Below are 22,972 nucleotides of genomic sequence, written 5' to 3'. Positions count from 1 at the left end.
TTGGTCATGTGACGTGAAACTCATGCAGGATGTTCAGTGATACTTGATTAACCTTATGTATAAGTTTCATGAACTAGGTCCATATATTTTCTAAGTTATGATGACATTTCAAAAACTTAACCTTAGGTTAAGATTTTGATGTTGATTCCCCCAACATGGTCTAAGTTCATTGACCCTAAATGACCTTTGACCTTGGTCATGTGACATGAAACTCAGGCAGGATGTTCAGTAATACTTGATTAACCTTATGGCCAAGTTTCATGAACTAGGTCCATATACTTTCTAAGTTATGCTGTCATTTCAAAAACTTAACCTCAGGTTAAGATTTGGTGTTGACGCCGCCGCCGCCGTCGCCGTCGCCGTCGGAAAAGCGGCGCCTATAGTCTCACTCTGCTATGCAGGTGAGACAAAAATGAATAAAACGGCTGTTTTCAACTCGCCGTACGGCCGCCGTTGAGCAAATGTGACCGAGGTATAAAAGACTTTTCTCACTCAAACAAAATTGCAAAGATAGAACATATAGAGCAAAAAAGCGTGATTTCATCAATTTTCTGTTTTAGTATTTCAACGGTTTCATGACCATATTTCAGTAGAGCATGACGAAGTACCACTGCACACCAAATTTTGCATGATTTGGTTCATGGTGGCTAAAGGTTTCAATTGGTCTGGTTCTAAACAACTCTGAACCAATCTAAAGCCCCCATCACACTTATTCGGAGTCAGCAGGAATCAAGCATAAGCTGGAACAAAAAAAATATTCAAAAAATCTAGAAATTTTTGGGAGGAACTTATGAATTCACCAAACTGGAGTTAAAATTCAGTAAATTGACCAGGTGAATAATCATACACTAGTCAAAATGAACCGCAATGGAGTCAGATTGATAATTCGTGCTACATTCTTGGACATTCTAGGCATTTCTAAATATTCTGACTGCATTCTGAGTGCATTCGAGGGACCAACTGGTGGTCGAACAATAGTCCTTTCATTCCGGCCAATTTCGCTTGATTCAGAATAAGTGTGATGGGGGCTTAAACAGGAATTCATCCGGCCAAATCCTGGGTCCCCATGGACTGCAAAAGAAGCTTTATGTTGTCGTCGTCACTTTGAAACTTTATTGAAATTGCCTGTTTTCTTCTGCCAAGAATGACATTTATTTACAGATATGGCACAATATCAAATATTCAGTATCAGTTTAATTACAGAGTGTGATGATGCAATTTTAAGAAGACTCTTAGCATAACAATTAGCAAGTATTCAAATGTAGAAACAGTTCGTTGTTTTTTTTCATTTTCAATGGCTGCCTTCCACAACCTTTTTTCTTAAATCTGCAACAATTGATAAGCTGTAACAATTTAAGTGAATGTTTTTTTCTTCAAAATTTCAAATTAATAGGGTTTTTAAAAATATAGAGGTGCAAGTTGACCTGAACCCTTTGGTATTATTTTCCTAATTGATCTCTATATTGACATGGGGTAATATACATAAAGATAAGTAGTGTGCTATGATCGCGATCTTCAAAAGTCCAGTTTTATTGATACACACTGTAAAAGTATCACAGTAACCCAACTCCCCTCCCCCCCATAAGAATAACCATACGATTTTGAACTATTTCTTTTGATTCGTTTCTTAAATTGCCAGAATGATCCTTCAAATTTGCCTTGGGTATTTTTCCTATTAACTGATAACCATGCAACACAACATAAATAGGATTGCCACTTACAGATTTGGATCTTTCTGGAGTCTTCTTTGATGACTTCTTGGTCTTTTTCTACAAGCATAATCAAAAGTCAAATGGAGATCTCTGGGTCAATATATAAATATAAATCCATTAAATCCATTTGGTCAATAACGAAACCCTTAAGGTCGAAATTTCTGTGTTATGGAATAAGGCTTGAGTCATCTAGATAAAAGTCGGCTATAAAGGCAACATTTCATTCTGTATGACCATGCACTGCTAGAAGTCGATTCTCATGCTTATGGGCCATTCTTGGTCACATGTATGACCAAAATTATGACAAATCTTGACTTTGTTTATAAATCACATAATTTTAGAGATCTATTTATAACTAGTCAAATTGTCAAAATCATGCTCCTGTGTGAAGTCACACGCATGACCCACTTATTTTGACCTCCGACCTTGAACCTGCATATTGGAGACAGCAAAAAATATTTTCCAATAATTCGAAATGACAGCGGACTAAACATCAAACAACTTTGATTTACTAAATCTCTTAAATTTTCAGATCTATAATTATAGTCAAGATTTGTCATAATTTTGCAGTCAGAAGACAGGTGCTCAAAAAGAAGCTTCTTTCATCAAAGTGATATACATGACAAGAGAGGTTCTGCATATTAAATGAGCTAGGTGCGAACCAAAACGCCTCTTTTTATTCAGCTATTGCTGCTCCAAATTTATATCAATTTATTTCATGATTCTGGTATCATTGCAAAGAAGAAGAATCATTCTTCCAGGTCATGTGTTTGAATTCATTTATTTTAAACATGTGTACTATAGGTGAAACTTTTGATCTAAAACATGCTACAAAATAATTATTTTCACCTCACAAAATTTGCTATTTTTCTCTTTATTTCTGTTTGAGCCCAAATTATATTTAGATAATAATAAAGCTGAAGATCTAAGCTTTAATATGATATAGGTTGTAAAAGGAATTTTTTTTTAATAGGGTCAAGATCACACTATTCCTAGGCAAAGTACATTTAGCAGCTTTCAAACAAGAATACTGCACTCTGATTGGTCAAGGAAACCATACACACCCATCAACATTCCAACATTCCATTCCTGAGGCCTGTACAAGGTCACACTCCCCATGTGGTTATCTCCACAAATTCCCTGCGCCTGTTGTTATGAAGCCTTATTCAGCTTACCAGATCACTGGATTTCACACTACTCAGAAATTTCAGAAATTTTGTCTTGTATCTTGATGGGAAAAGTGTGATCTTGACCCGATTTAAAGGTGCCACATATTGAGAGTGACATTGGTGAGAAAGCACACACTTTCAGCTTTATGATGATATAAATAGTATTTTAGGCTCAAAATAAAGTTTTGCACAATTTGCAAGAGAAAGCAGAGGAAGAGAAATCAGTTCGAGGCATCTTACTTATTTGTCAACAGTCAACATATTTTAATCAAAAGAAATAAAGAATAACATTTACTCTTTCTTTTGATACTATGATATTATATTTTATTTGAAAATAAAAGGGGTTTAATTATTTGAGAAAGAAAATCTCACGAATCACAAGATTTTGCAGGGAGGAGGTTTCAGCCACGAGAGGATTTGGACGAATCTTGCCAATTTGCTCATTAGCATAGGGAACTCAGACTGTTTGGTCACGCGACCCAGAATGGCCCTTATGCTGACTGACACAAGAGTGAAACTCCAAACGTGATCATGCATATGTTAAAATTCACAATACAAAATACGTCATCAGTTTTTAGCATTAATTCCTGGTTTCAGAGTTGCGATTTTCTTAACTAAAGGACATGGATGATTTTGATATTAAAGTTCAGCTGTACAAACCTTATCTGACGTTGAAGACTTTGATTTCTTTTCTTTCTTCTCTCTCTTGTCTCGGTTCTCTCTGTCCTTGTCCTCAAACTTGTCATGTTTCCAGGAGGAGCTGTATCCTCCTCGACGTGAAGGAAACCTGCTGTTTAAACCTCTAGAATAACCTCTGAAGTTTGGGATGAAGTTACGGCCAAGATAACCTCGGCCGATACCACGTGCTCCGCGGTATGAGCTGCGGGGCACATAGCTTCCTCGACCCCTTGGTGACGGCCTTATGCCTCGCTTTTCTTCGGCCAGCGAGGGCTGATCACGATCATCATGCTGTATATTTCAAGAGGGGAGATCAATTGAAAATAGGCTTTAAAAAATGCAAAACATAACATACACATACAATCACATGATGAAATACATTGGCCCATAAGACGAACCCTGGCAAAAAGTTTCTGGATTGCTTAGCTCCAAAAAAAAACTTACATGTACCCAACAAATTCTTTAAAATATCGGCACAAAATAAGTTTCTTGTTTAAAGCTTTACAAAGACACATATGACATGACAACAATTTGAATATAATTCATGTTGGTAAGGTAAGATTATTTGGTAGAAACTCAACACAAAGGTAAATTGTGCAATAACATAACAATGTTTGCAATATTTCATCAGAACTGTTGAAGTAAATAGTTTGCATAGATTTCATTTATCAAATGTCCATCACGCATATTTCATATCGATAATATGTGCATAAACAGGACAAAATTTGTTATCGCACAATGCTCAACTCAAATGGCATATGTAGAGTTACTCACCTGAAAGAAATTTCCTCTAATTGGCTGAGAAGTAGGATCCAGTCTCTGTAGCTCTTCGACCTCTTTCCTAAAGTCGGGTACTTCACCGTCCAACTTTAGTACCCCTCTATCCAGATCACCAAGCCGCTCCCTCACTGGTCTTCTTTCTGACGAAGCAATTTCTCTTCGATCAAGGGACATTCCTGACCCAGTCAGCCGGCCTAGGGTTGGGGATATGGAGGGTTGGAGTTGCTGCAAATCCAGCTGTTTTTCAGCTTCCCTCACAAGGAACTGCCGACGCACATCCAGGTCAAGTCGCAGATCGCTACCTACATCAAGGACGTTATCCAGTCCCAAGCCAGAACTAAACAAGCTGGTAGACCCGGACAGAGGGAGAGAGCTCTGGGATAGACCAAAGTCCTGGGAGCGCTGCAAGTAGTTATCCACTTCCTGTGTTGCAGGAGTAGGTGCAGGTTTATTCCGCAAGGATTGTTCGTATTTCTCATAAACAGTGAATGGCTTCATCATGACAGTGGCCTGCCTTGGCTGCTGAGGCTCTGGACTGGGAGACCTCCTGCTATCTTTGTGATGTCTGTTCTGCTTCCTTGGTCTTTCCTCCCTCTCTCTGCTGTACTCCCGGTCATTCCTCTTTCGGTTTCGCTCAGGAGACTTCTTCCAACAAGCAAAGCGTTCATACTTCTCAGGGTACATTTCAGGATCATCCTCCAAAGTGCGGACAATGATTTCTGGGCGATCGAATATCGGCTGCAAACCTTCATCCTTCCTGCGAGGTATGAACACCAGGCTGGAATCAAACTTTCTTCTCTTTGGCGACGGCTTTCTCTTTACCTCGACTCTGATACCATAATCGGGTCGTTTCTGATCCTTTTGCTCCCTATACCTCTCGCTGTCTGGAGACACAGCTCTTTCCTTGGAGTACCTTGATGACTCATACTTCTTCTCAGCCGGTGACCTACTGCGTTCTTTGTAACTTTCTTGTGATTCTCTCTTTGACTCAAAGTAGTCTCTTTGAGAGTTCTTTGCTTGTTCTGCAGCTCTGGATCGAGATGACCCAGCAGATCCCTGGGTCTCAAGTTCTCTGAGACGTAAATCAAGATCCTGACTAGACTCATTATCACCTTTTCCTCCTCGGCCTATGTAATCAAGTCCAGGGATGTTGGAGAAGTTGCCTGTCAGGACCTTGGAGGTATCCAGATATTCTTTCTTTTCGAGTGACCGTCGCCTGGGGGATGATGACTCAGAGCGGGATCGGCGGTCATACCTTGGCCTCCTTTTTTCATGTGAAGGGGACCGTTTTGAAGAGCGACGATACTTTGGTGGGGTCCTTCGTGAAGATCTGCCCTTATCACGGTACCGCTTCTCTGGTGTACGAGATCTAGATCTGGAGTAGCTAGAACCTGAAGATCTGCAAAGATAAGAAAATAAGATGTTAAATTGGGAAATTTGACTAGAATGTCTCTAATCAATTAAAAATACTTTTGTATAACACTATCAAGTTTTCAAAGATATTAGTACCTATTGCATGCAATAAAAATTAATGAAAACAGGGTTCAGAGTCAAGAAAAGTATTTGAACATGCAAATTATCCTTTGAGTTCATAAATATTACATCTAGAATTTAACATTTAAGTAAGCTTTGCTCTAATTCCTGATCATAATGGATAACTCTCATTTGTACAGCCTCATTACTCATATAAGTTTAGATAGACAATATATCCCAATTTCAATGTACATTTGCAATGACCTCCCTTTAGCAATATTTCCAAGCAGTTCTTTTATTAACATTTTTTAAACTTTATATAATTCAGTATTATGGTCACTTGATCAGACGATTAATTTTCTGGTTGGAACTAATTTGAGAGACATAATTTCAAAAGGTGATGGCAGTGACATACATGTACTGTATGTACCTTACCAAACTAAAATCCTTTAAAAGTTGCAAGCCAACAAAGAAATAAATATAACCTGAAATTGAATTATGACAAATTAAATCCACACAGAAAATCTAAGAAAAATAAAACAAATGAGTTTGAACTTTTCCTAATTACTTGCTAATAATGATACTAAATTTTGATGTTTATCTCTGATTTTTTTTTTTTTTTTTTTTTGGGGGGGGGGTGGGAGTGACTGAGTATTAGTTCTGATGGTACTATTCTTGTGCACAAGTATACTTGTATCAATGTCCTTTGGAATTAAACTGTAAAAGATTATTCATTAGCATCTTCATACTAACAATTAATATTTTGAAACATAACACCCTTAAAGTTTCACATGCATGTTTTAACAAAGCAGTAATTTTTTTAATGAATAGACTCCAGTATATTCAAATTAAAAAGAACATATGAAACACATGCACACACAAACACACAAAATCAAAATAAGGATACCAATGAGCAAAATAAAATCAACAGCAAGTCATGATGAAAACCATACCATTATTAAAATCTTTTATAAGTGATATCAGGGCTCCACACTAACCCTTTTTTTCTACTGGTCCAACCTATTCATGTCGGACCAGTAAATACCCAGTTTTTCCATTTTTTACTGGTCCGAACCTAAAATCTACTGGTCCCCAAAATAAAGAAAACATAAAAAAATGGCGTGAGTTTATTTTGCTGTCCTTTCTTGTTACCCCCCCCCCAAAAAAAACAAGTGGAATGCCTCTGGCCGTCTCACCTGCATCACGCGATTCAATATAGCAGCAGTGCTGATTTTGAAAACTACTATAACTCGCACAAGATGTTCAGTGATACTTGGTTACTCTTATTTCCACGTTTTATGAACTAGACCAATACACTTATAGAGATATGATGGCAATTCAACAAATACCCCCAACGTGGCCAAAGTTCTTTGACCTTACATGACCTTTGACCTTGATCATGTGACCTGAAACTCGCACAGGATGTTCAGTGATACTTGATTACTATTATGTCCAAGTTTTATGAACTAGACCAACACACTTTCAAATTTATGGCTGTAATTCAACAAATACCCCAATTTGGCCAAAGTTCATTGACCCTAAATGACCTTTGACCTTGATCATATGACCTGAAACTTGCACAGGATGTTCAGTAATACTTGATTACTATTATGTCCAAGTTTCATGAATCAGATCCATAAACTTTCAAAGTTATGATGGTAATTCAACAGATACCCCCAATTCGGCCAAAGTTCATTGACCCTAAATGACCTTTGACCTTGGTCATGTGATGTGAAACTCATGCAGGATGTTCAGTGATACTTGATTAACCTTATGTATAAGTTTCATGAACTAGGTCCATATATTTTCTAAGTTATGATGACATTTCAAAAACTTAACCTTAGGTTAAGATTTTGATGTTGATTCCCCCAACATGGTCCAAGTTCATTGACCCTAAATGACCTTTGACCTTGGTCATGTGACATGAAACTCAGGCAGGATGTTCAGTAATACTTGATTAACCTTATGGCCAAGTTTCATGAACTAGGTCTATATACTTTCTAAGTTATGCTGTCATTTCAAAAACTTAACCTCAGGTTAAGATTTGGTGTTGACGCCGCCGCCGCCGTCGCCGCCGCCGTCGGAAAAGCGGCGCCTATAGTCTCACTCTGCTATGCAGGTGAGACAAAAATGAAGGAATGAAAGACAAAAAGAAACAAAGGAAGAAATAATAAAAGAAAGGAAGGAAGAACAAATAAAAGGTAAAGAAAGGATAGATGTGAAGGAAGGAAAAAAGAAAGAAAGAAAGAAAGAACAAAAGAAAAAAAGGAAAGAAAGAAAAAACAAAAGACAGAAAGTAATGAAAAAAGGAAAGAAGCAATAAAGTAAGAAAGAAAGGGTATAAGGAAAGATGGAAAGAAGGAAAAAAGATAGAAAGAAAGAAAGAAAGAAAGAAAGGAAGAAAAAGGGTAAAGAAAGGATAAATGTGAAGGAAGGAAAAAAAGAAAGAACTGAAGAGGGAAAGGAAGGAAGGAAAGAAAGAACAAAAATAAGAAAGAAAGAACAAAAGAAAAAGAAGAAATAAAGGAATGAAGGAAAGAAAGAAAGAAGGAAAGAAATGAAGCAAGCAATATAGAAAGAAAGAACAAAAGACAGAAAGAAGGAAAGAAGCAATAAAAAAAGAAAGAAAGGGTAAAAGGAGAGATGGAAAGAAGGAAAAAAGAAAGAAAGTATTGAAAGAAGGAAGAAATAAAGAAAGGTAAAATGATAGATAGAAGGAAAGAAGGAAGGAAGCAAGCAAGCAATAGAAAAAAGAAAGAAAATGTAAAATAGATGAAAGTAAGAAAAAAAAGAAAGACTGAAAGACAAAGAAAGGAAGGAATGAGGGAAAAAAAGAACGAAAGAAGAAAGGAAAGGAAGCAAGCAGTAAAAAAAAAAAAAAAAGGTAAAAGGATAGATGAAATGAAGGGAAAAAAGAAAGAACAGAAAGGAAGGAATGAATGAAAGAAAGAGAGAAAGGGCTGAAAGAAGGAAGAAATAAAAAAACAGGAAATGGTAAAGAAAGGATGGATGGAATGAAGAAAGAAACAAAGAATGAAGGAAAGAAAGGGTAAAAAGAAGGAAAGGAAGAAAGAAAGAAGAGATAAATATAGGATGGATGGACTCAAGAATAAAAGAAAGAAAGAAATCAAAAAAGAAAGAGAAAAAGAAATAGAGAAAAATGTTAAAAGGACCGAAAGAATGAAAGAACGAAAGACAAAGAATAATTAAAAAAGAAAGACAGTAACAAAAAAAATTAAAGAAGAGAGGGAAGAAACAAAGAAAGATTGAAAAGAAAGAAGGAAAGAAAGATAGAAAGAAAACAGAGGAAGAAAGCTAAAACTATCATAAATAAATTATCAGTTTCTTTTTGGCTCAATTAAGATATAGCTACGAAAGAAACCAAGTGTATCAACACACACACAAATGCATATGTGGGGCTATCATGTATTCAGACGATATCACTCGAAACCCGATCTCTTTGAACTAAAACAGAAGTGAAAATTTCTCCTTTTACTGCTTAAAAATGACAGTTACCCCAATTTTTGGGAAATTTTGACATTATAAGAGCTTTTCATTAGTGTGAAATGTGAATTTTGACCGTTCTGTGAGAGATTTCTGCCAGAGGTTTGCCAAGCTTCGCCAAGCTTCGTTCGTGCAGCCAGGAGAAAATTCACCCTGTGGGCTGTGTGGCTGGCTAGCCATATGTACACTGTATGTTACCCTAGTAAAAATTGCACGCGATTCATTCTGTGTGTATTCTGTGTGTGAATGACCAAATTTAACGGGAGGAAAATGGTTTGCAATTTGAGTCATGGAATATTTTTTATGTTTATGTTGGACTCGTGAATTTGACCATTTCTGGAAAAGTTACTGGCCCAACAATGGTTTTTATTACTGTTTATGTCGGACCCATAAATCTTGCTATTTTTGGAAAAATTACCGGCCCGACAATGATATTTTCTTACTGGTCTTGTCGGACCAGTAAATCTTGCTATTTCTGAAAATCTACCGGCCCGACAGTGATTTTTACCGGTCTGGGACCGTCGGACCGGCGCTAGTGTCGAGCCCTGGTGATATCATGTGCACCAGTCATCAAGTTTGTATAGTAGTGTTTCAATAACTCCCCCACCCTCAACCTAAAATTACCCAGAATTATGTGGCTTACATACATACAACAGGTGACATGACATTTGCTCCTGTGACAACTGCTCCTGTCTTGTCATCTCAGAGGGCATAGGGTTAGAGTTAACATTGTAATGGAGTTTTTGGTTCGGAATAATGTAAAGATAAGGATTAGTGTTTACTTAGTTTTGGAGGTTAGGTTTTATGTTTGGCTTAACGTGCAGATTTTCTACCGGGAGCAATTGCTGCCTGAGCAAATGTCATGGAACCTGTACAACCCCCTGCAAACAGTTCCAATGTTATACATTTTTTTGTTATGTGATCTTATTCTTTGTTATATGACACTTAGATAGATCCTTGTCATTTGATTGGTTGTTTGATATCGATCATTCAGTCCATTTTACAATGACGTCATCAACCGTGCAATTTTGGATCCATTCACGGTGCAAGTTTGGATCCATACGATTTGTCCATTGCACACGCGCACCGCTGCAGGCACTACAAGTAAGGCGTTTGCAGCGCACATGTTGTATGTACGCGACAATCAGCTGACGGAGCATATTTTGCATTGAAATTAATAAATTTCATATGAAAAATAATCTATTTTTAGGTGTCATATAAACCAAATAATGAATGTTTATGAGTGCAATGGACAGAATACTTCATTCAGTGAAAGATCAAATGAGTGATCCATTCAACTCAGCTACGCCTTGTTGAATGGATCGGTTTATCTTTCACCTCATGAAGTATTCTGTCCATTGCACTCATAAACATTCATTATTTGTATACTAGTGTATGTTGTTGAGTAGTGCATAAAAAATTTGACTAGACAATTCAAACTTGCAACCTGTCTGTATATTTGAAGCTCCGCTTCGGATTAAATTCAAGTTGAAATTAACGTAAGTTTGGGATGACTGGCACACTTGGAAATCATATATGCATGCTCTAACTCAAGTACTCTACCTAAATGAAGCACATCACAGCAGAAAGTATATTTCAAGCATGTACATAGATTACTCACCTTCTGACTATGTTTATTGCACCTACGGGTGATATTTATAAGTTGCAAGTAAATTAAGCATGTTTGCATTTTTACTTAGGCCCCTATATGTTTTGACCTTCTTTCCATCTCTCCAGCTCCTCTCCAATTATACCTCCATTATTTATTGTGAGTCTGCCTTTTCTTTTGTTGTGCTTTTGGAAATTCATTAACATCTGACTGCCTTTTGGGGATCATTTCTTGTAGTATCCTGGTTATGTTTTCCAAGAATTTGGAATATTTTGGCAGATTTCATCCCCTCATCCATGTAATCAGCAGTTAGTACTTTTCAGCTTTGATCAGATCATCGATTCATGTTGTTTTATATGATTCATCCAGTGTTTCCCTTTACTCTGGTCAGTTGATCTTTGCCACCTGTCTTTCTCTGTCTGCTATCTGTGTTCCTTTCTTGTCCACGTTCCACCAGCCATCTTTTTAATGTTTACTACTTTACATCATCCATTTCTCAAGTTATATTTGGTTTCATTAATCATTTGGTCATCTACACATCTTGCATTTAACCTCCAGGCACAGATCGGTCGGTTAGGTAAACCTCTAAAAAAACAGCATTCTCTGGCCTCTCTGCCCTCCTTCTCCTCCACAATCAGTGGTTTCTGCTTTCATCCCCGTCTCTTTTGAAGCTTTGGTACACTTCTCATATGGTTTTCATCTTTTATTCTCTTTGCATGTTTCCAATTTCCATTCAAGTTTAATCTCATCTGCATTTACTTTATCCCCTTTCATCCATCTGCCTCTCTGGAAATCTGCAGCTATCGTTCTTTTCTTGCTGCTGTCATGGTCTACCAATGGCATCTCTTTTGTTTGTTTCATTCTCCATCTCATTTGACCATCACCGCGTAAATCTTGGTTCTGTTTCATAAAGAGTTGCAACTGTTGTAACTTTGACATTATGGCAACTACCATGGAAACAGGGCTTGACAGCCAATCACAGTCAAGATTTATGTGGTAGTTACAACAATGGCAAAGTTATCTTTGTTATAACTTTTATGAAACTGGCCCCTGATGTCTTTGGATTTGTCTCAAGGCATTTACTTAGTATCTTTCCATCTATCTGGTATGCAGCCAAAGTCATCTTCTACTGCTTATGGAACACTTTCTAGAAAACCAGAGTTTCATCCTCAACTGCATCCCTTATGACCAACTCCTCATAAATCTGATTGTCTTGGGATTCATGGCATTCACTGAGTATCTTTCCATCCATCCATCTATCTGGTATGCAGACAAAGTCATCTTCTACTGCTTATGGAACAGTTTCTAGGAAACCAGAGTTTCATCCTCAACTGCATCTCATATGACCAACTCCTCATAAATCTGATTGTCTTGGGAGTCATGGCATTCACTGAGTATTTTTCCATCGATCCATCCATCTGGTACTGTATGCAGCCAAAGTCATCTTCAACTGCTCAGTGAACGGTTTCTCGGAAACCAGTTTAAAATGCATCGAGTGCATCTTCTTTTCTGTTCCTTCTTCCTTGCTCCATCAAGTTGATCCATTTTTGTCAGGTTTTCTTTCTGGGGTGGATTGAGGTTGTTATCCCTGGGGGGTCGGTTGCACAAAGAGTTGCATTGATTTCCAATTCATCCATTCATCCATTCATCCAACCCAAACCAGAAGAGGTAAATGGGGACCAGCTGGGTGTTTCATAAAGCTGTTCGGAAGTTACATGCGACGACGTGACTGGTAATCCCTTCTTGGGCTAAATGCCCGGGGGGGGGGGGGGCCACTTCCATTGATGAGTGGATACCATGCGCAACCAAAAAACACGTAAAAAGGATGTTTTTTTCAAGATAGGGCAAGTTACGTACGAAACGTAATAAGGGTGTCAAAAACACTAAAATAATGAAAAAAGGGTATCTATTTTCGATAGGAAAGCTACGTGTTTAGGGTCAAATTTGCGAGGGTATAAAAAATCAAGACTAAAATGTTTTATAAAGGATGAACTTTTTGCCCTAAGAGTCAACACTATACGTGTTTAGAGTACAATTTGCGCGAGTGGGGCTGTACTAAACCCAATGATGTCAAAGGTAAAGGTAAAACCGACTCCGACGTCAGTGACATAACAATAAATTGAAATATCGCTGAACTTGTTTAGGGGTTCAATTCATGGAATACTTGCCTATTCATATCGTTTTGTTTCCAATACTTGTTAAGGGTAGGGTTTCACACGCCAATACTTGTTAAGGGGTGCATTTTCAGAATATGGAAAATACGTGTTTAGGGTGCTTTTTGAGATCTCATGGCCGCGCATGGTATCCACTCGTCAATGGAAGTGCCCCCCCCCCCCCCCCCGGGCTAAATGATATACACCAGATTTTCATTGGTGTTAATGTAGTTCAAAAGAAAGGATCATCAGTCATTTATAAAGTAGCTTGTAACTTCTGAACAGCTTCATCAAACAACCACCTAGAAGGAATATATTCATTGAGACACAGAGCCCATAACAGCTGCTACACTAAGCCTGTGAAATTATTCTTCATTATCGTGACCTAAGTTTTCTAACTAATGCAGATTCTGTGTTCTTTGTTGCTCTCAACGTCAAATTCTGTGTTCTTTGGTGACATGAACAAAACAAATATAAATCAATTCTGAATTGTGAAAACCTAAGAAAACGTTACGTTTTTTTATATGTATAAATAATACCACTGCATGACTGCAGTATGCAGACAACATTTGCAGAACACATGCTTAACACAGCGAACAGGTTCGATCCTTAGATTTTCCACTGATACCCGTTTTAGTTTTATTGGATTTTGCTTAGATTACATAGGATTTTGCAGAATTTGATTTCTTTTGCCATGAAATATTGCATTGTCCGTAAAATTCTGTGATATCTTCTTTTATACACATGTATTGCAGATAAGTTGGGGCGTTATTAATGAGACCTCTGATATATGAGCTATATAAGCAAACTATACTTACTATTGTCATCATCATTAAAAAGTGACTTGAAACAGTTTGATGTTTTCATCGGTTGGAAATCACAATGTCCTTGATTTTTTTTTATTTAAAAAAAAATAAATAATATGAATACAACTCTTTGTGCAATGGGACCCCAATCTTCCATTGTAGACTAAATTCATCTTTCATTTTCATGGTTGCACCAACACCATTCTAGACATCATTCACATCATTCTTGTTCTCAACCTTATATGATAAGGTACAGTGGACCTCCATACCTGGAATCCCTGCTTAGGTTTTCCTCTTCCAGTCAAATTGCCATTTTTATCTGATCTTTTGCCGCTCTCAGAAGTTTAGTATTTCATTAGTCGCTGCCAATTTTTTGCATCTTTTCATCTCGGCCATTCTGGATCCTGTTCAGGTCATCTTTCACAATTGATTCCATTATCTCTAACCCATCTGTTACATTCGGACTATACATTTACCCCAAGTTTGCTTTCATCTTAGCCGTGAGAACACTTGCCAATTCCTGTTTGTGTTGACCTCTTCCGTGCATACAGGCTCTGCATCTATCTGGTACTCGATCATTGGGACCTTGGATTCATCACCAGGATTGCCTTCTCCAGTATGTACAAGAATAATATTGTGAGTGTGTGGATGATAACTCCTCACCAATCGTATGCATTGCCGATAACAATGATGTCAACATTGACGATGACACAGTCAATGACATTGTCAAAGATAATGCCAAGACTGAACATGTATGATGAAGAGCATTGATTAATTATTCTTAAGATACCTTTAACATTCAGCCTTGTTAGACAAGTCTTCCTCCTCCCATTAATTGCATTTTAATAAGAGCGCCATGCCATTACCACCAGTCAATGTGCCAATACTGTACAACACTTGGTACAAGGAAGAGAAGTACTGATGTCTCTAAGAATCTCTCAAGTCTCTCCTCTGGCATCATAGGGTTAATTTTCTGTTCTGTGTGGCCTTCAACATTCAATTCAATGAAAAGAAGAAGATGAACCCTGAGGGAGCTTTCAACCTACTTTTAGCATTTTTTTTTTTATTTGATGGACATCTTCATTTATAATCCATTCAGCATTCTCTGTGGCTTCAGCTTGTAGATTTCTCCCCTCGCCTTCAACGACCTCCGCAAGACGCTACTCTTGACAAAGGCTTACTTTTCCAGGTTTCTTTTCTTTCATTCATCTTTGGCAATGCCCTTCCGGGATTCTCTCTCTCTTGTCTCGGTCATCTCTGTCCTTGAGAGAAGACTGGACAGGTTATCTCCAGAGTCCGGTCTGTTTCTTCATTATCTTGGTTTACATGCTGCAATTTACAACCGAGCAATTTGGTTCTCCTTCCAGATCATAGTGTATGCAAACCTTGCGTGCTGAAGTTTTACTGGATTAAGTTATCATAACCCTTCCTTTTTACAGTCGGTACCATCAGTCACATCACCAGTGCTCGTCAAATAGTAGGGTTTGGTTAATCGCCTTCAAATCACAATTCCGTCTTTTCCAGATTGAGCCGTCATTGGTTCCTCTACTGGGCCAAAAGGGACAGCTCAGGGCTCCATTTCATGAAAAGTTGCTATGATAGCAACTCTTGGTGGAATGTCAACTTTCATTGGAAGAGACAATCAAAGGGCAGAATTTTCACTTGTCATGGTAGTTTACGACCACAACACAATGAAAATTCTACTATGACACAGTGAATGTTCTGCTTTATGATTGACTTTTCCGATGAAAGTTAATATTCCAGCAAGAGTTTCTATCGTAGCACCTTCTTATAAAATGGGGCCCTGATCTCTAATTTAGTTGTAATCTTCAATCCACATTTCTTTCTTGAAGACTTCCTATTTTCAACATTTCCATTTGCATGCATGACTGGAACATGTCGACCCTCAAGGGATGAAATGCAATTAGTACAAATGTACTACCACATGATCATCATTCCTCCAGACACCATCTGCAACAGATTCCGAAAGTATTGTCCCTCGTCTTCTGCGTAGTCATTTGCTTCACTATTCTGGAATCATTACAAAACATTATCATTTGAGACATCATTCAGGCCCATGCGGTCATCATCATAATGGGATCATCTCTTGGTGCCCAAAACGGTCTCATACATAAAGATTCTAGAAGTAAAAGAAACTGTAATAAGGTGACATCCAAGGTTGATAGGCCTTCAAGCTTGAGCAATGGCAATGAACAATTTTGGATTTAGCCCAAGAAATCCTTCCTTACTGTACAATTACCAAATCAAAGTGGAATAAAATAGGGGCATGGATTGCCTCAGGACATGGAATTTGTAAGTTATTTGTAACGGACCAATTTTCCCTCCAACCTGGGAATTTTTAAATGTTTTACTTGCAACACAAACTCAACATATATGAACTTTCTATGAATTAGCTGTTTGTAAGAGTAAGTTCATGATTTTGATTTTGTTGAAATAGTTTCAACAATGAAGTAATTATGATGAAGTTTGAAATTTGTCTAAAAGGTAACAAAATTAGAAAAATTCACAAGAAACTTTCATGTACTTTTAAAAAAATGGCAACATTCCTTTTCTTTGGGAATTTTCAAAATATATATTAAAATTTTAATTCATTTTTGAAAGTGAAAAATAATGCCAGATGTACGGAGCCTTTAAAGAGCCATCGACTTGACGACTTGGCGAGATACTTTATCTTGCCATGTCGACATAATAACCTTATTATGTCGACATGGCGAGATACGTTATCTTGCCAAGTTGACTTATAAAACATTATATGTCGACATGGCAAGATATGAAGTGTCCAAGGCCCGGCGAGAGTCCAAATATCTCGCCAAGTTGACATATAACTTTTTATAAGTCAACTTGGCAAGATAACGTATCTCGCCATGTCAACATATAACCTTTTGTAAGTCGACTTGGCAAGATAACATATCTCGCCATGTCAACATAACAAGGTTATTATGTCGACATGGCAAGATAAAGTATCTCGCAAAGTCGTCAAGTCGATGGCACTTTATAGGCTCCGTACAGATGATATCAAACCTTGCATTCATGGTTCACAAAGCTCTGATAACATGATCATCTCAATAAGTTGACACATATTTGAAGATGTTTGAATTACACATGGCAGCATGGAAATTTTTGCATTTAGAGCAATGTAAGATTTGGTGGATCAGTACATTCATCAATTTCTGCAAATATTATTTCTTCTAAAAAAAATTATTGTCCGACAAAATGGTTACTTAATAGTTTATTCATTTTAAAAGGGTGACACAAACGGTTGCTGGGAGTGCTATGGGTCAGCCCAAGTGAAGGTTCATGCGAGCCATTGCACAGGAAGGCTGAAGGTCAACAATGACCAGGACATGCAACATTTCTTCAAAGACTTTCAAAGACATCAATCAACCATCAGAACATCTCGTGGATCGCTTCAGGGCTAACATCTCAATCTGGATCAGAATACTACACTGCTTCCTCCTTCCTTCCATCCAACCTCTCTTCCTATTTCTTTTATGAGATGAAAGGCATCCAACAGGTCAATTTCTCTGCTCCTCGGCAATGAATTTCAGCTCAAGAGCACATTGCATCCCCTTTTTTTTCTCATCCTCCGCCATTTCCATTTTTTCCCAGCAAAAACACATTCTTGGAAGAGGGGACGTTGTTCCTCATATTACAAAATCATCTTCAGACATCTCAGTGTACTTACTTTGATGATCCGTGTCTGCGAAAAAGTCAAAAAACTTTTTAGAAATAACAGAATAGGTTGAAAATTCTTTAAAATTTTTTTTTTTTTAATCTACACTTGCCTTTTTCATATTGGGCCAACTTTTAACGCACCACATGTCATGAGTTTGCTTTAATCAATGAAACAAGTCATTCAGTAACACCATGCATTGAAATTCATGTCCAGTTAGGCCTAATGAAGATCCTCAACAAACAGTTTGTTTTAAAGCCCCTTTTGAACAAAATAGAGCTTAATTACAGTTTATACAATATGTTCAATAGGGTTTCATTTGTTTTGAAAGACAAGCAATTCATACTGCTTGTATGGTGACTCACCTTCGTCTCCTACTCCGCTTATTCCTGGATCTTGATCGGGACCTGCGGCTGTATCTCCCGTCTTGTGGCATGGTTGATCCGTTTAGATCCTTTACTCTATAATCCAACTTTTGATCAGCTAGACTGTAGTCCTCTAGGCACCTGAGACGAACAAAGCTGAGATTCAAGGATTTTTCACCAATTATTTCATCAAGTGATATGTTTTGTTTATTATTCTCGCATGTATGTTGGGTGGCCAAGCCATAAGATGCAGACATATGGAAAAACCGACCAGGTAGAGGAGAATATGCCTATATATAGGCATCTACTTGTATACTTATTGCATGGAAACAAAAACAACTCATGAGTACCGTAAGTAACGGTCTATTAACCGCACCTTTTTCTTGGCGGGATAGAAGCAAAAGTCGGGGGTGCGGTTTATCCACGGTGACGGGTCTGAGCCAGCCCGTCGTAACCCCTCCCGAACATGTAAGACGTCTGCCAGTTCACAACACATCGAGTGGCCGGGCGTAGCCGCCCAGGGCGATGTCGTTTAGAGGGGTATGAGCCGCGGGTAATGAGAAGCGATTATTACGATCTTATCAAATATTGTCCATAACAAACGCACCCACCTTCATGACACTAATTTCAACTTTATTCTCGGTTCAAAGCAGCGAAGTTCCCTTTCAAAGAGACGCCAAGCATACTCGGTAATATTTTGTCACAGCTTAGCGAGCGCGAGAGTTGAGTGAGCTGAGCTAGCTTGTGTTGTATTGTGGTTATAGTGCGACTTAAGCTGGCGCTATTCATTTTAACCCTCGATCCCCTCGGAAGTCCCGTTTCGCGCCAGCTTATTTTTTCTTTCCCGTTTGCTTTTCATAAGATACCATGTACACCACGCACGAGAGAGACGGCACGAAGCCTTAAAAAAAACTGTAAAAAATGCCAATTTCTTTGTTTCTTGAACCTTCCTGTAATCCCGTATCCAAAATTCATGCTAAGACATCGAATGCTAGACAAATTCTGAAAGTGATTGTGAGTTTGTGATGCAAGAAATGTGAATGTTTCTTCCTCCTACGCCGGGAAAGACACAGATCGTTATTTGATAAGATGTACTGGTACCGTATCGTAGTTTGCAATGTACAAGAACGGCAGTGCTGTGTGTGTGTACACTGTGACTGTGAGGTGAGTGAGTGTGTAAGTGGCCAATATTGTCGGGACCTTTCTTTCTTGCTAACATTTGTAGATGAATTGATCAAGAACAGCAGATTTCCGCATACCGGTAATCTCTTTGGATACTTTGAAATCTTTAACTTAGTTTTTGTTTCTTCGTACCTCAAATATAAATTTTTTTTTTTTTATTTTTTTTTTTTAGTCCAAAGTTACGGGTGCGGTTTATAGTCCGTTACTTACGGTACAATAAATTTTTCATCCAAAACTACATTCATATGCAATATAAGCATTGCTGTATACATAGAATTGGGCACATAACAGGCTATAGATTTGTATCTTGATTAAAACTAGATCAACACTCAAGACGTCCAATCTCATTACAATAAGAATACTTGTGTGCTCATTATGAGGCCACTTTCCTTTTAGTTAGTAGAAACATTTTTTTCCTGATATCAGACTCTAAATATAAGTACAGGGGTACATGTGATGCTCATTGCACACTGGAATAAACACTCTAATTTTAAATTGACCATGGATCAACATGCCATGTCCCCACTTGAATATATTTTAGGCTGCTCTGGTAAATTCTAAGAGCGCAATATATAATGTTACTTTTGGTCGGCCAAAAATATCAAAATATTACAATTTTTGTCACTTTATACTAACACCTTAATATGCCCCCAAAGATTTTTTAAATTTTTGCTTACCTACTTTTCTCTTTTCGCTCTATCCTCCCTCAGACATTTCAAACCCCCTGTCCACTTCTTATATACCCCCAAAAGAAAACCCCTTTTCCCGCCCTCCGGGCCAACAAGAATTATTAGTATCTTGGCTTGTTCATCACTCTATACTAGCACCTTAATATGCCCAGCAATAAATCAAATTGCATTCAAACATTTCTCTCTTGCTTTATTCCGTATTTGAAGAAATTTGTCACTCTATACTAGCACCTTAATATGCCCACCAAAAAAATCAAATTGTGTTCAAATTTTTCTCTATTGCTTTATTCCGTATTTTGATAAGTTTGTCACTAAGTCGTTAGAACTTTAATTAGAATGACATGATTATGATAGGTCATACTTAGTATTTAGTCTAGAATCTATGGCCTTTCTTCTTGGGCTGCCGCATGCCGCTTGGTCTTGGACAGACACCTGGGGCCTGTTGCATGAAATGGTCTTTGGTAAAACCGCTCTACGTAAGAACGAGATATCGCTCAACTGTTTCACAAAGCCAATTTGGGCGATACGAAGAATGGTCCTTGGAAAGACACCTCCAGATATGTCCTACGTAGGCATGATCTTCTTTGCACACTGCCCACCATCGTCGGCATTGAGAGAAAATGCATTTACGGCAGGCCACACTGACATATCACCTTTCAACATTTTTGGGGGGTCTTTCTATTGCACTCTGATGCATTTTATCTAGGATGGCGCCAAATTATTTTTTATATGGGGGCTCATCAATTTTACAGCAAAACGGATCTCATTTTAACTTCTTCGGGATAATCTAGGCCCAAATAATTTTTGAAAAATATTTTATTTTCTCACATTTTCTCCCTCTTTTCCCCCACCCCTTTTCCAGTTTTTTTCAACCAAACTTGAAATATCAAAATGGGCGGCAATCTCTCTGACCCCTCATGATTTATTAGAAACAACATGAAAACAATTTCTTTTAAAGAAATTATGTATGGTAAAGAAAACATGTTTACAACGTTCAGCAAAAAAAAAAAAAACAGAATACAAAACTAAGATGTTACTATGCTAAATCATTTATTTATTTTTATTTCATTTTCATTATCATTTTTGCTGAGATTAATTTTAATCAATAAAAATTGTTGGATTTGTGCTAACTTGAGATGATGAATGAAACCAAAAATAAATCTGCGGTAATATCGATTAGACCTATCTATCACAATCATTACAAATGAAGATAAATTGCACAGGGTCTATAAAAGAAAAGGTTATGGAAAATCCATACGAAAAGGCGCATTTTAAATTGTAGGGTAGGCCCTATATCATGTCAAAGCAATGATGTACATTGTATGTCTCGACTCCTTAACTTTGAAACGTTGAACATATGTTTTATATTCTTGAAGCTTATGTTCTTATAAACTTCCATAAAGTTATCAACTTTAAATATGAACAACGTTTATGATCATTGTCATTTTTAGAATTGTTTCTGTAAAAAGTATTTTCTTTTTCCATTGAGGATTAATTTCACACCTTTACTAGACCTCTGTTTTATTATTGCAAAGCACTACTTTAGCCACTTGACATGTTTGCAGCAATTTTCATATTTTGCTTGTCTTTGGTTGATTTTCATGCAAAGGTACTGTATGAAAGAAAAAGAAACACATGAAACACAAAGGTCACATTTGTGTTTCTTACAAATTATCTGACAAATTAAACAAATTCGATTTTCCACACGCAGCCTCTCATATTTTCCTTTTTAGTCTCATACAATCAGACACGTTGATTTTGTTTACTCCTTTCAAACCCTATTCTTACATCAACAAATAACATTTAAAGCATAATTTGCAAAATTATCACTAAAGATCAGGGTTGTTTGATTTAAATCATGTCGATTTAAATCATGATTTAAATCGCGACTTAAATCACCTTTTATGAAAAAAATTAGTTTTCTCTATTTTCTCTTCTTCTTAACAGATACTTTCAATGTAATCATTTTCATTTCTGTTCCACATGCTTTAGAGATACTTTAAAAGAATGATACACCCTCATGGAGTCTGATTTAACACCACTGTTTTATTTTCAAATTGTAAAACAAGCAAAACTGATGAAAACAACAAGTTTCTAACGAAGTAATGATAAATAACTCTCTGTATGTACACCAAACTGTTAAATCTTCAATAAAATAATATATAAAATCTACAAAGGTGCTCAAAGTCCACAACTTGGATACTTTTACAAAACAGCTGAACTACTTGTATGTACCTCCTTCTTGTTACTATTAATACCCATTCTTTCAATTACTTAAGTTGCAAAACCCTTTGTTTATTAGCTATTACCAGCTGTTAGTTGGGAAGTCCCCCATGTGTTAGTTCTAGGAAATATTCCTAGCTAAAATCCCCCATGTGATAATTCTAGAAAATATTCCCAGCTAGAATTCCCAAGGGCAGTATAGGAACCCTAACAGGCCTTTAATAATGTCAATTTTGTTGGAAATTCTCAAGTTCTTTGAGTACTTCATCATTGCTCCACATTAACTTTTTTTGGTGGTGGCCCGTTCGGGCCACCAAAACCATCAAATAATTTTTTTTGGTGGCCCGATATTAAAGTTTGGTGGCCCAAAAATATAAAGAAACACATTAAAAATTAATAAAACAAACTTCTGAAATATTAATTCTACAGCCACTACCACTGAGTTACTTTCACTTTATCATCTTGTATGTAAACCTTGTTTGCTGTTATTTTACTTTGCTAATTGGCTTGTGGTAAAATATGAATTGTTTCTATCGTAAAAATGAAATGATAGAAAGAGAATAAATGAATTTTATTGTTCGCAGGTTGTGTGGACTTTTTTTTAAATCTCCGTATAGACACACACTCATAATGGTAAAGTTAATAATTAGTGCATAGCAAACTCAGCTAGATGTACAAAACAATGGTTTTTCATTTTTTTTCCTCTTTGAATCCTAAAACCTAGATTATGCAGGCCCCAAATCCAGTTTATTTCTGTTTTCTCTTTTGCAGCATATTATAGCTGGAGAAAATCACAGAAAAATATGCTGCAAAATTAGAACAATGCATAAAAGGGGGAAACAAGTGAAAATAATTTTCAAAAAGTATATTACAAAAAGAAAACAAAAATGATAAAAGAAATAAGTGAAATAAAACAAAAGAAAGAAAATGAAGAA

The 22,972-nt window shown here is 37.1% G+C and overlaps 1 protein-coding gene across 2 annotated transcripts in view; it reads right to left on the bottom strand.

The window, feature by feature from the left end:
• The window catches only part of LOC129267042 (serine/arginine repetitive matrix protein 1-like), a 33,308-nt gene that overhangs the window by 5,259 nt on the left and 5,077 nt on the right, over positions 1-22,972 (bottom strand). Inside the window, exons 2-6 of one of the 2 annotated variants that reach the window (XM_064102656.1) lie at positions 17,944-18,084; positions 17,591-17,605; positions 4,334-5,738; positions 3,542-3,850; positions 1,722-1,769 (exon numbers count right to left, since the gene is read on the bottom strand). In XM_064102656.1, the coding sequence (XP_063958726.1) occupies positions 1,722-1,769; positions 3,542-3,850; positions 4,334-5,738; positions 17,591-17,605; positions 17,944-18,014 (1,848 nt within the window). In that variant the 5' untranslated portion in view covers positions 18,015-18,084. Of the gene's footprint in view, positions 1-1,721; positions 1,770-3,541; positions 3,851-4,333; positions 5,739-17,590; positions 17,606-17,943; positions 18,100-22,972 lie in introns of both variants that reach the window. The other variant, XM_064102661.1, reaches the window with a different exon arrangement.

This window comes from Lytechinus pictus, chromosome 1, assembly GCF_037042905.1.
Source record: "Lytechinus pictus isolate F3 Inbred chromosome 1, Lp3.0, whole genome shotgun sequence".
In the NCBI taxonomy this organism is placed as follows: domain Eukaryota; kingdom Metazoa; phylum Echinodermata; class Echinoidea; order Temnopleuroida; family Toxopneustidae; genus Lytechinus; species Lytechinus pictus.
The sequence above is the reverse complement of the archived record's forward strand: the minus strand, read 5'-3'. Positions and strand labels throughout refer to the sequence as shown.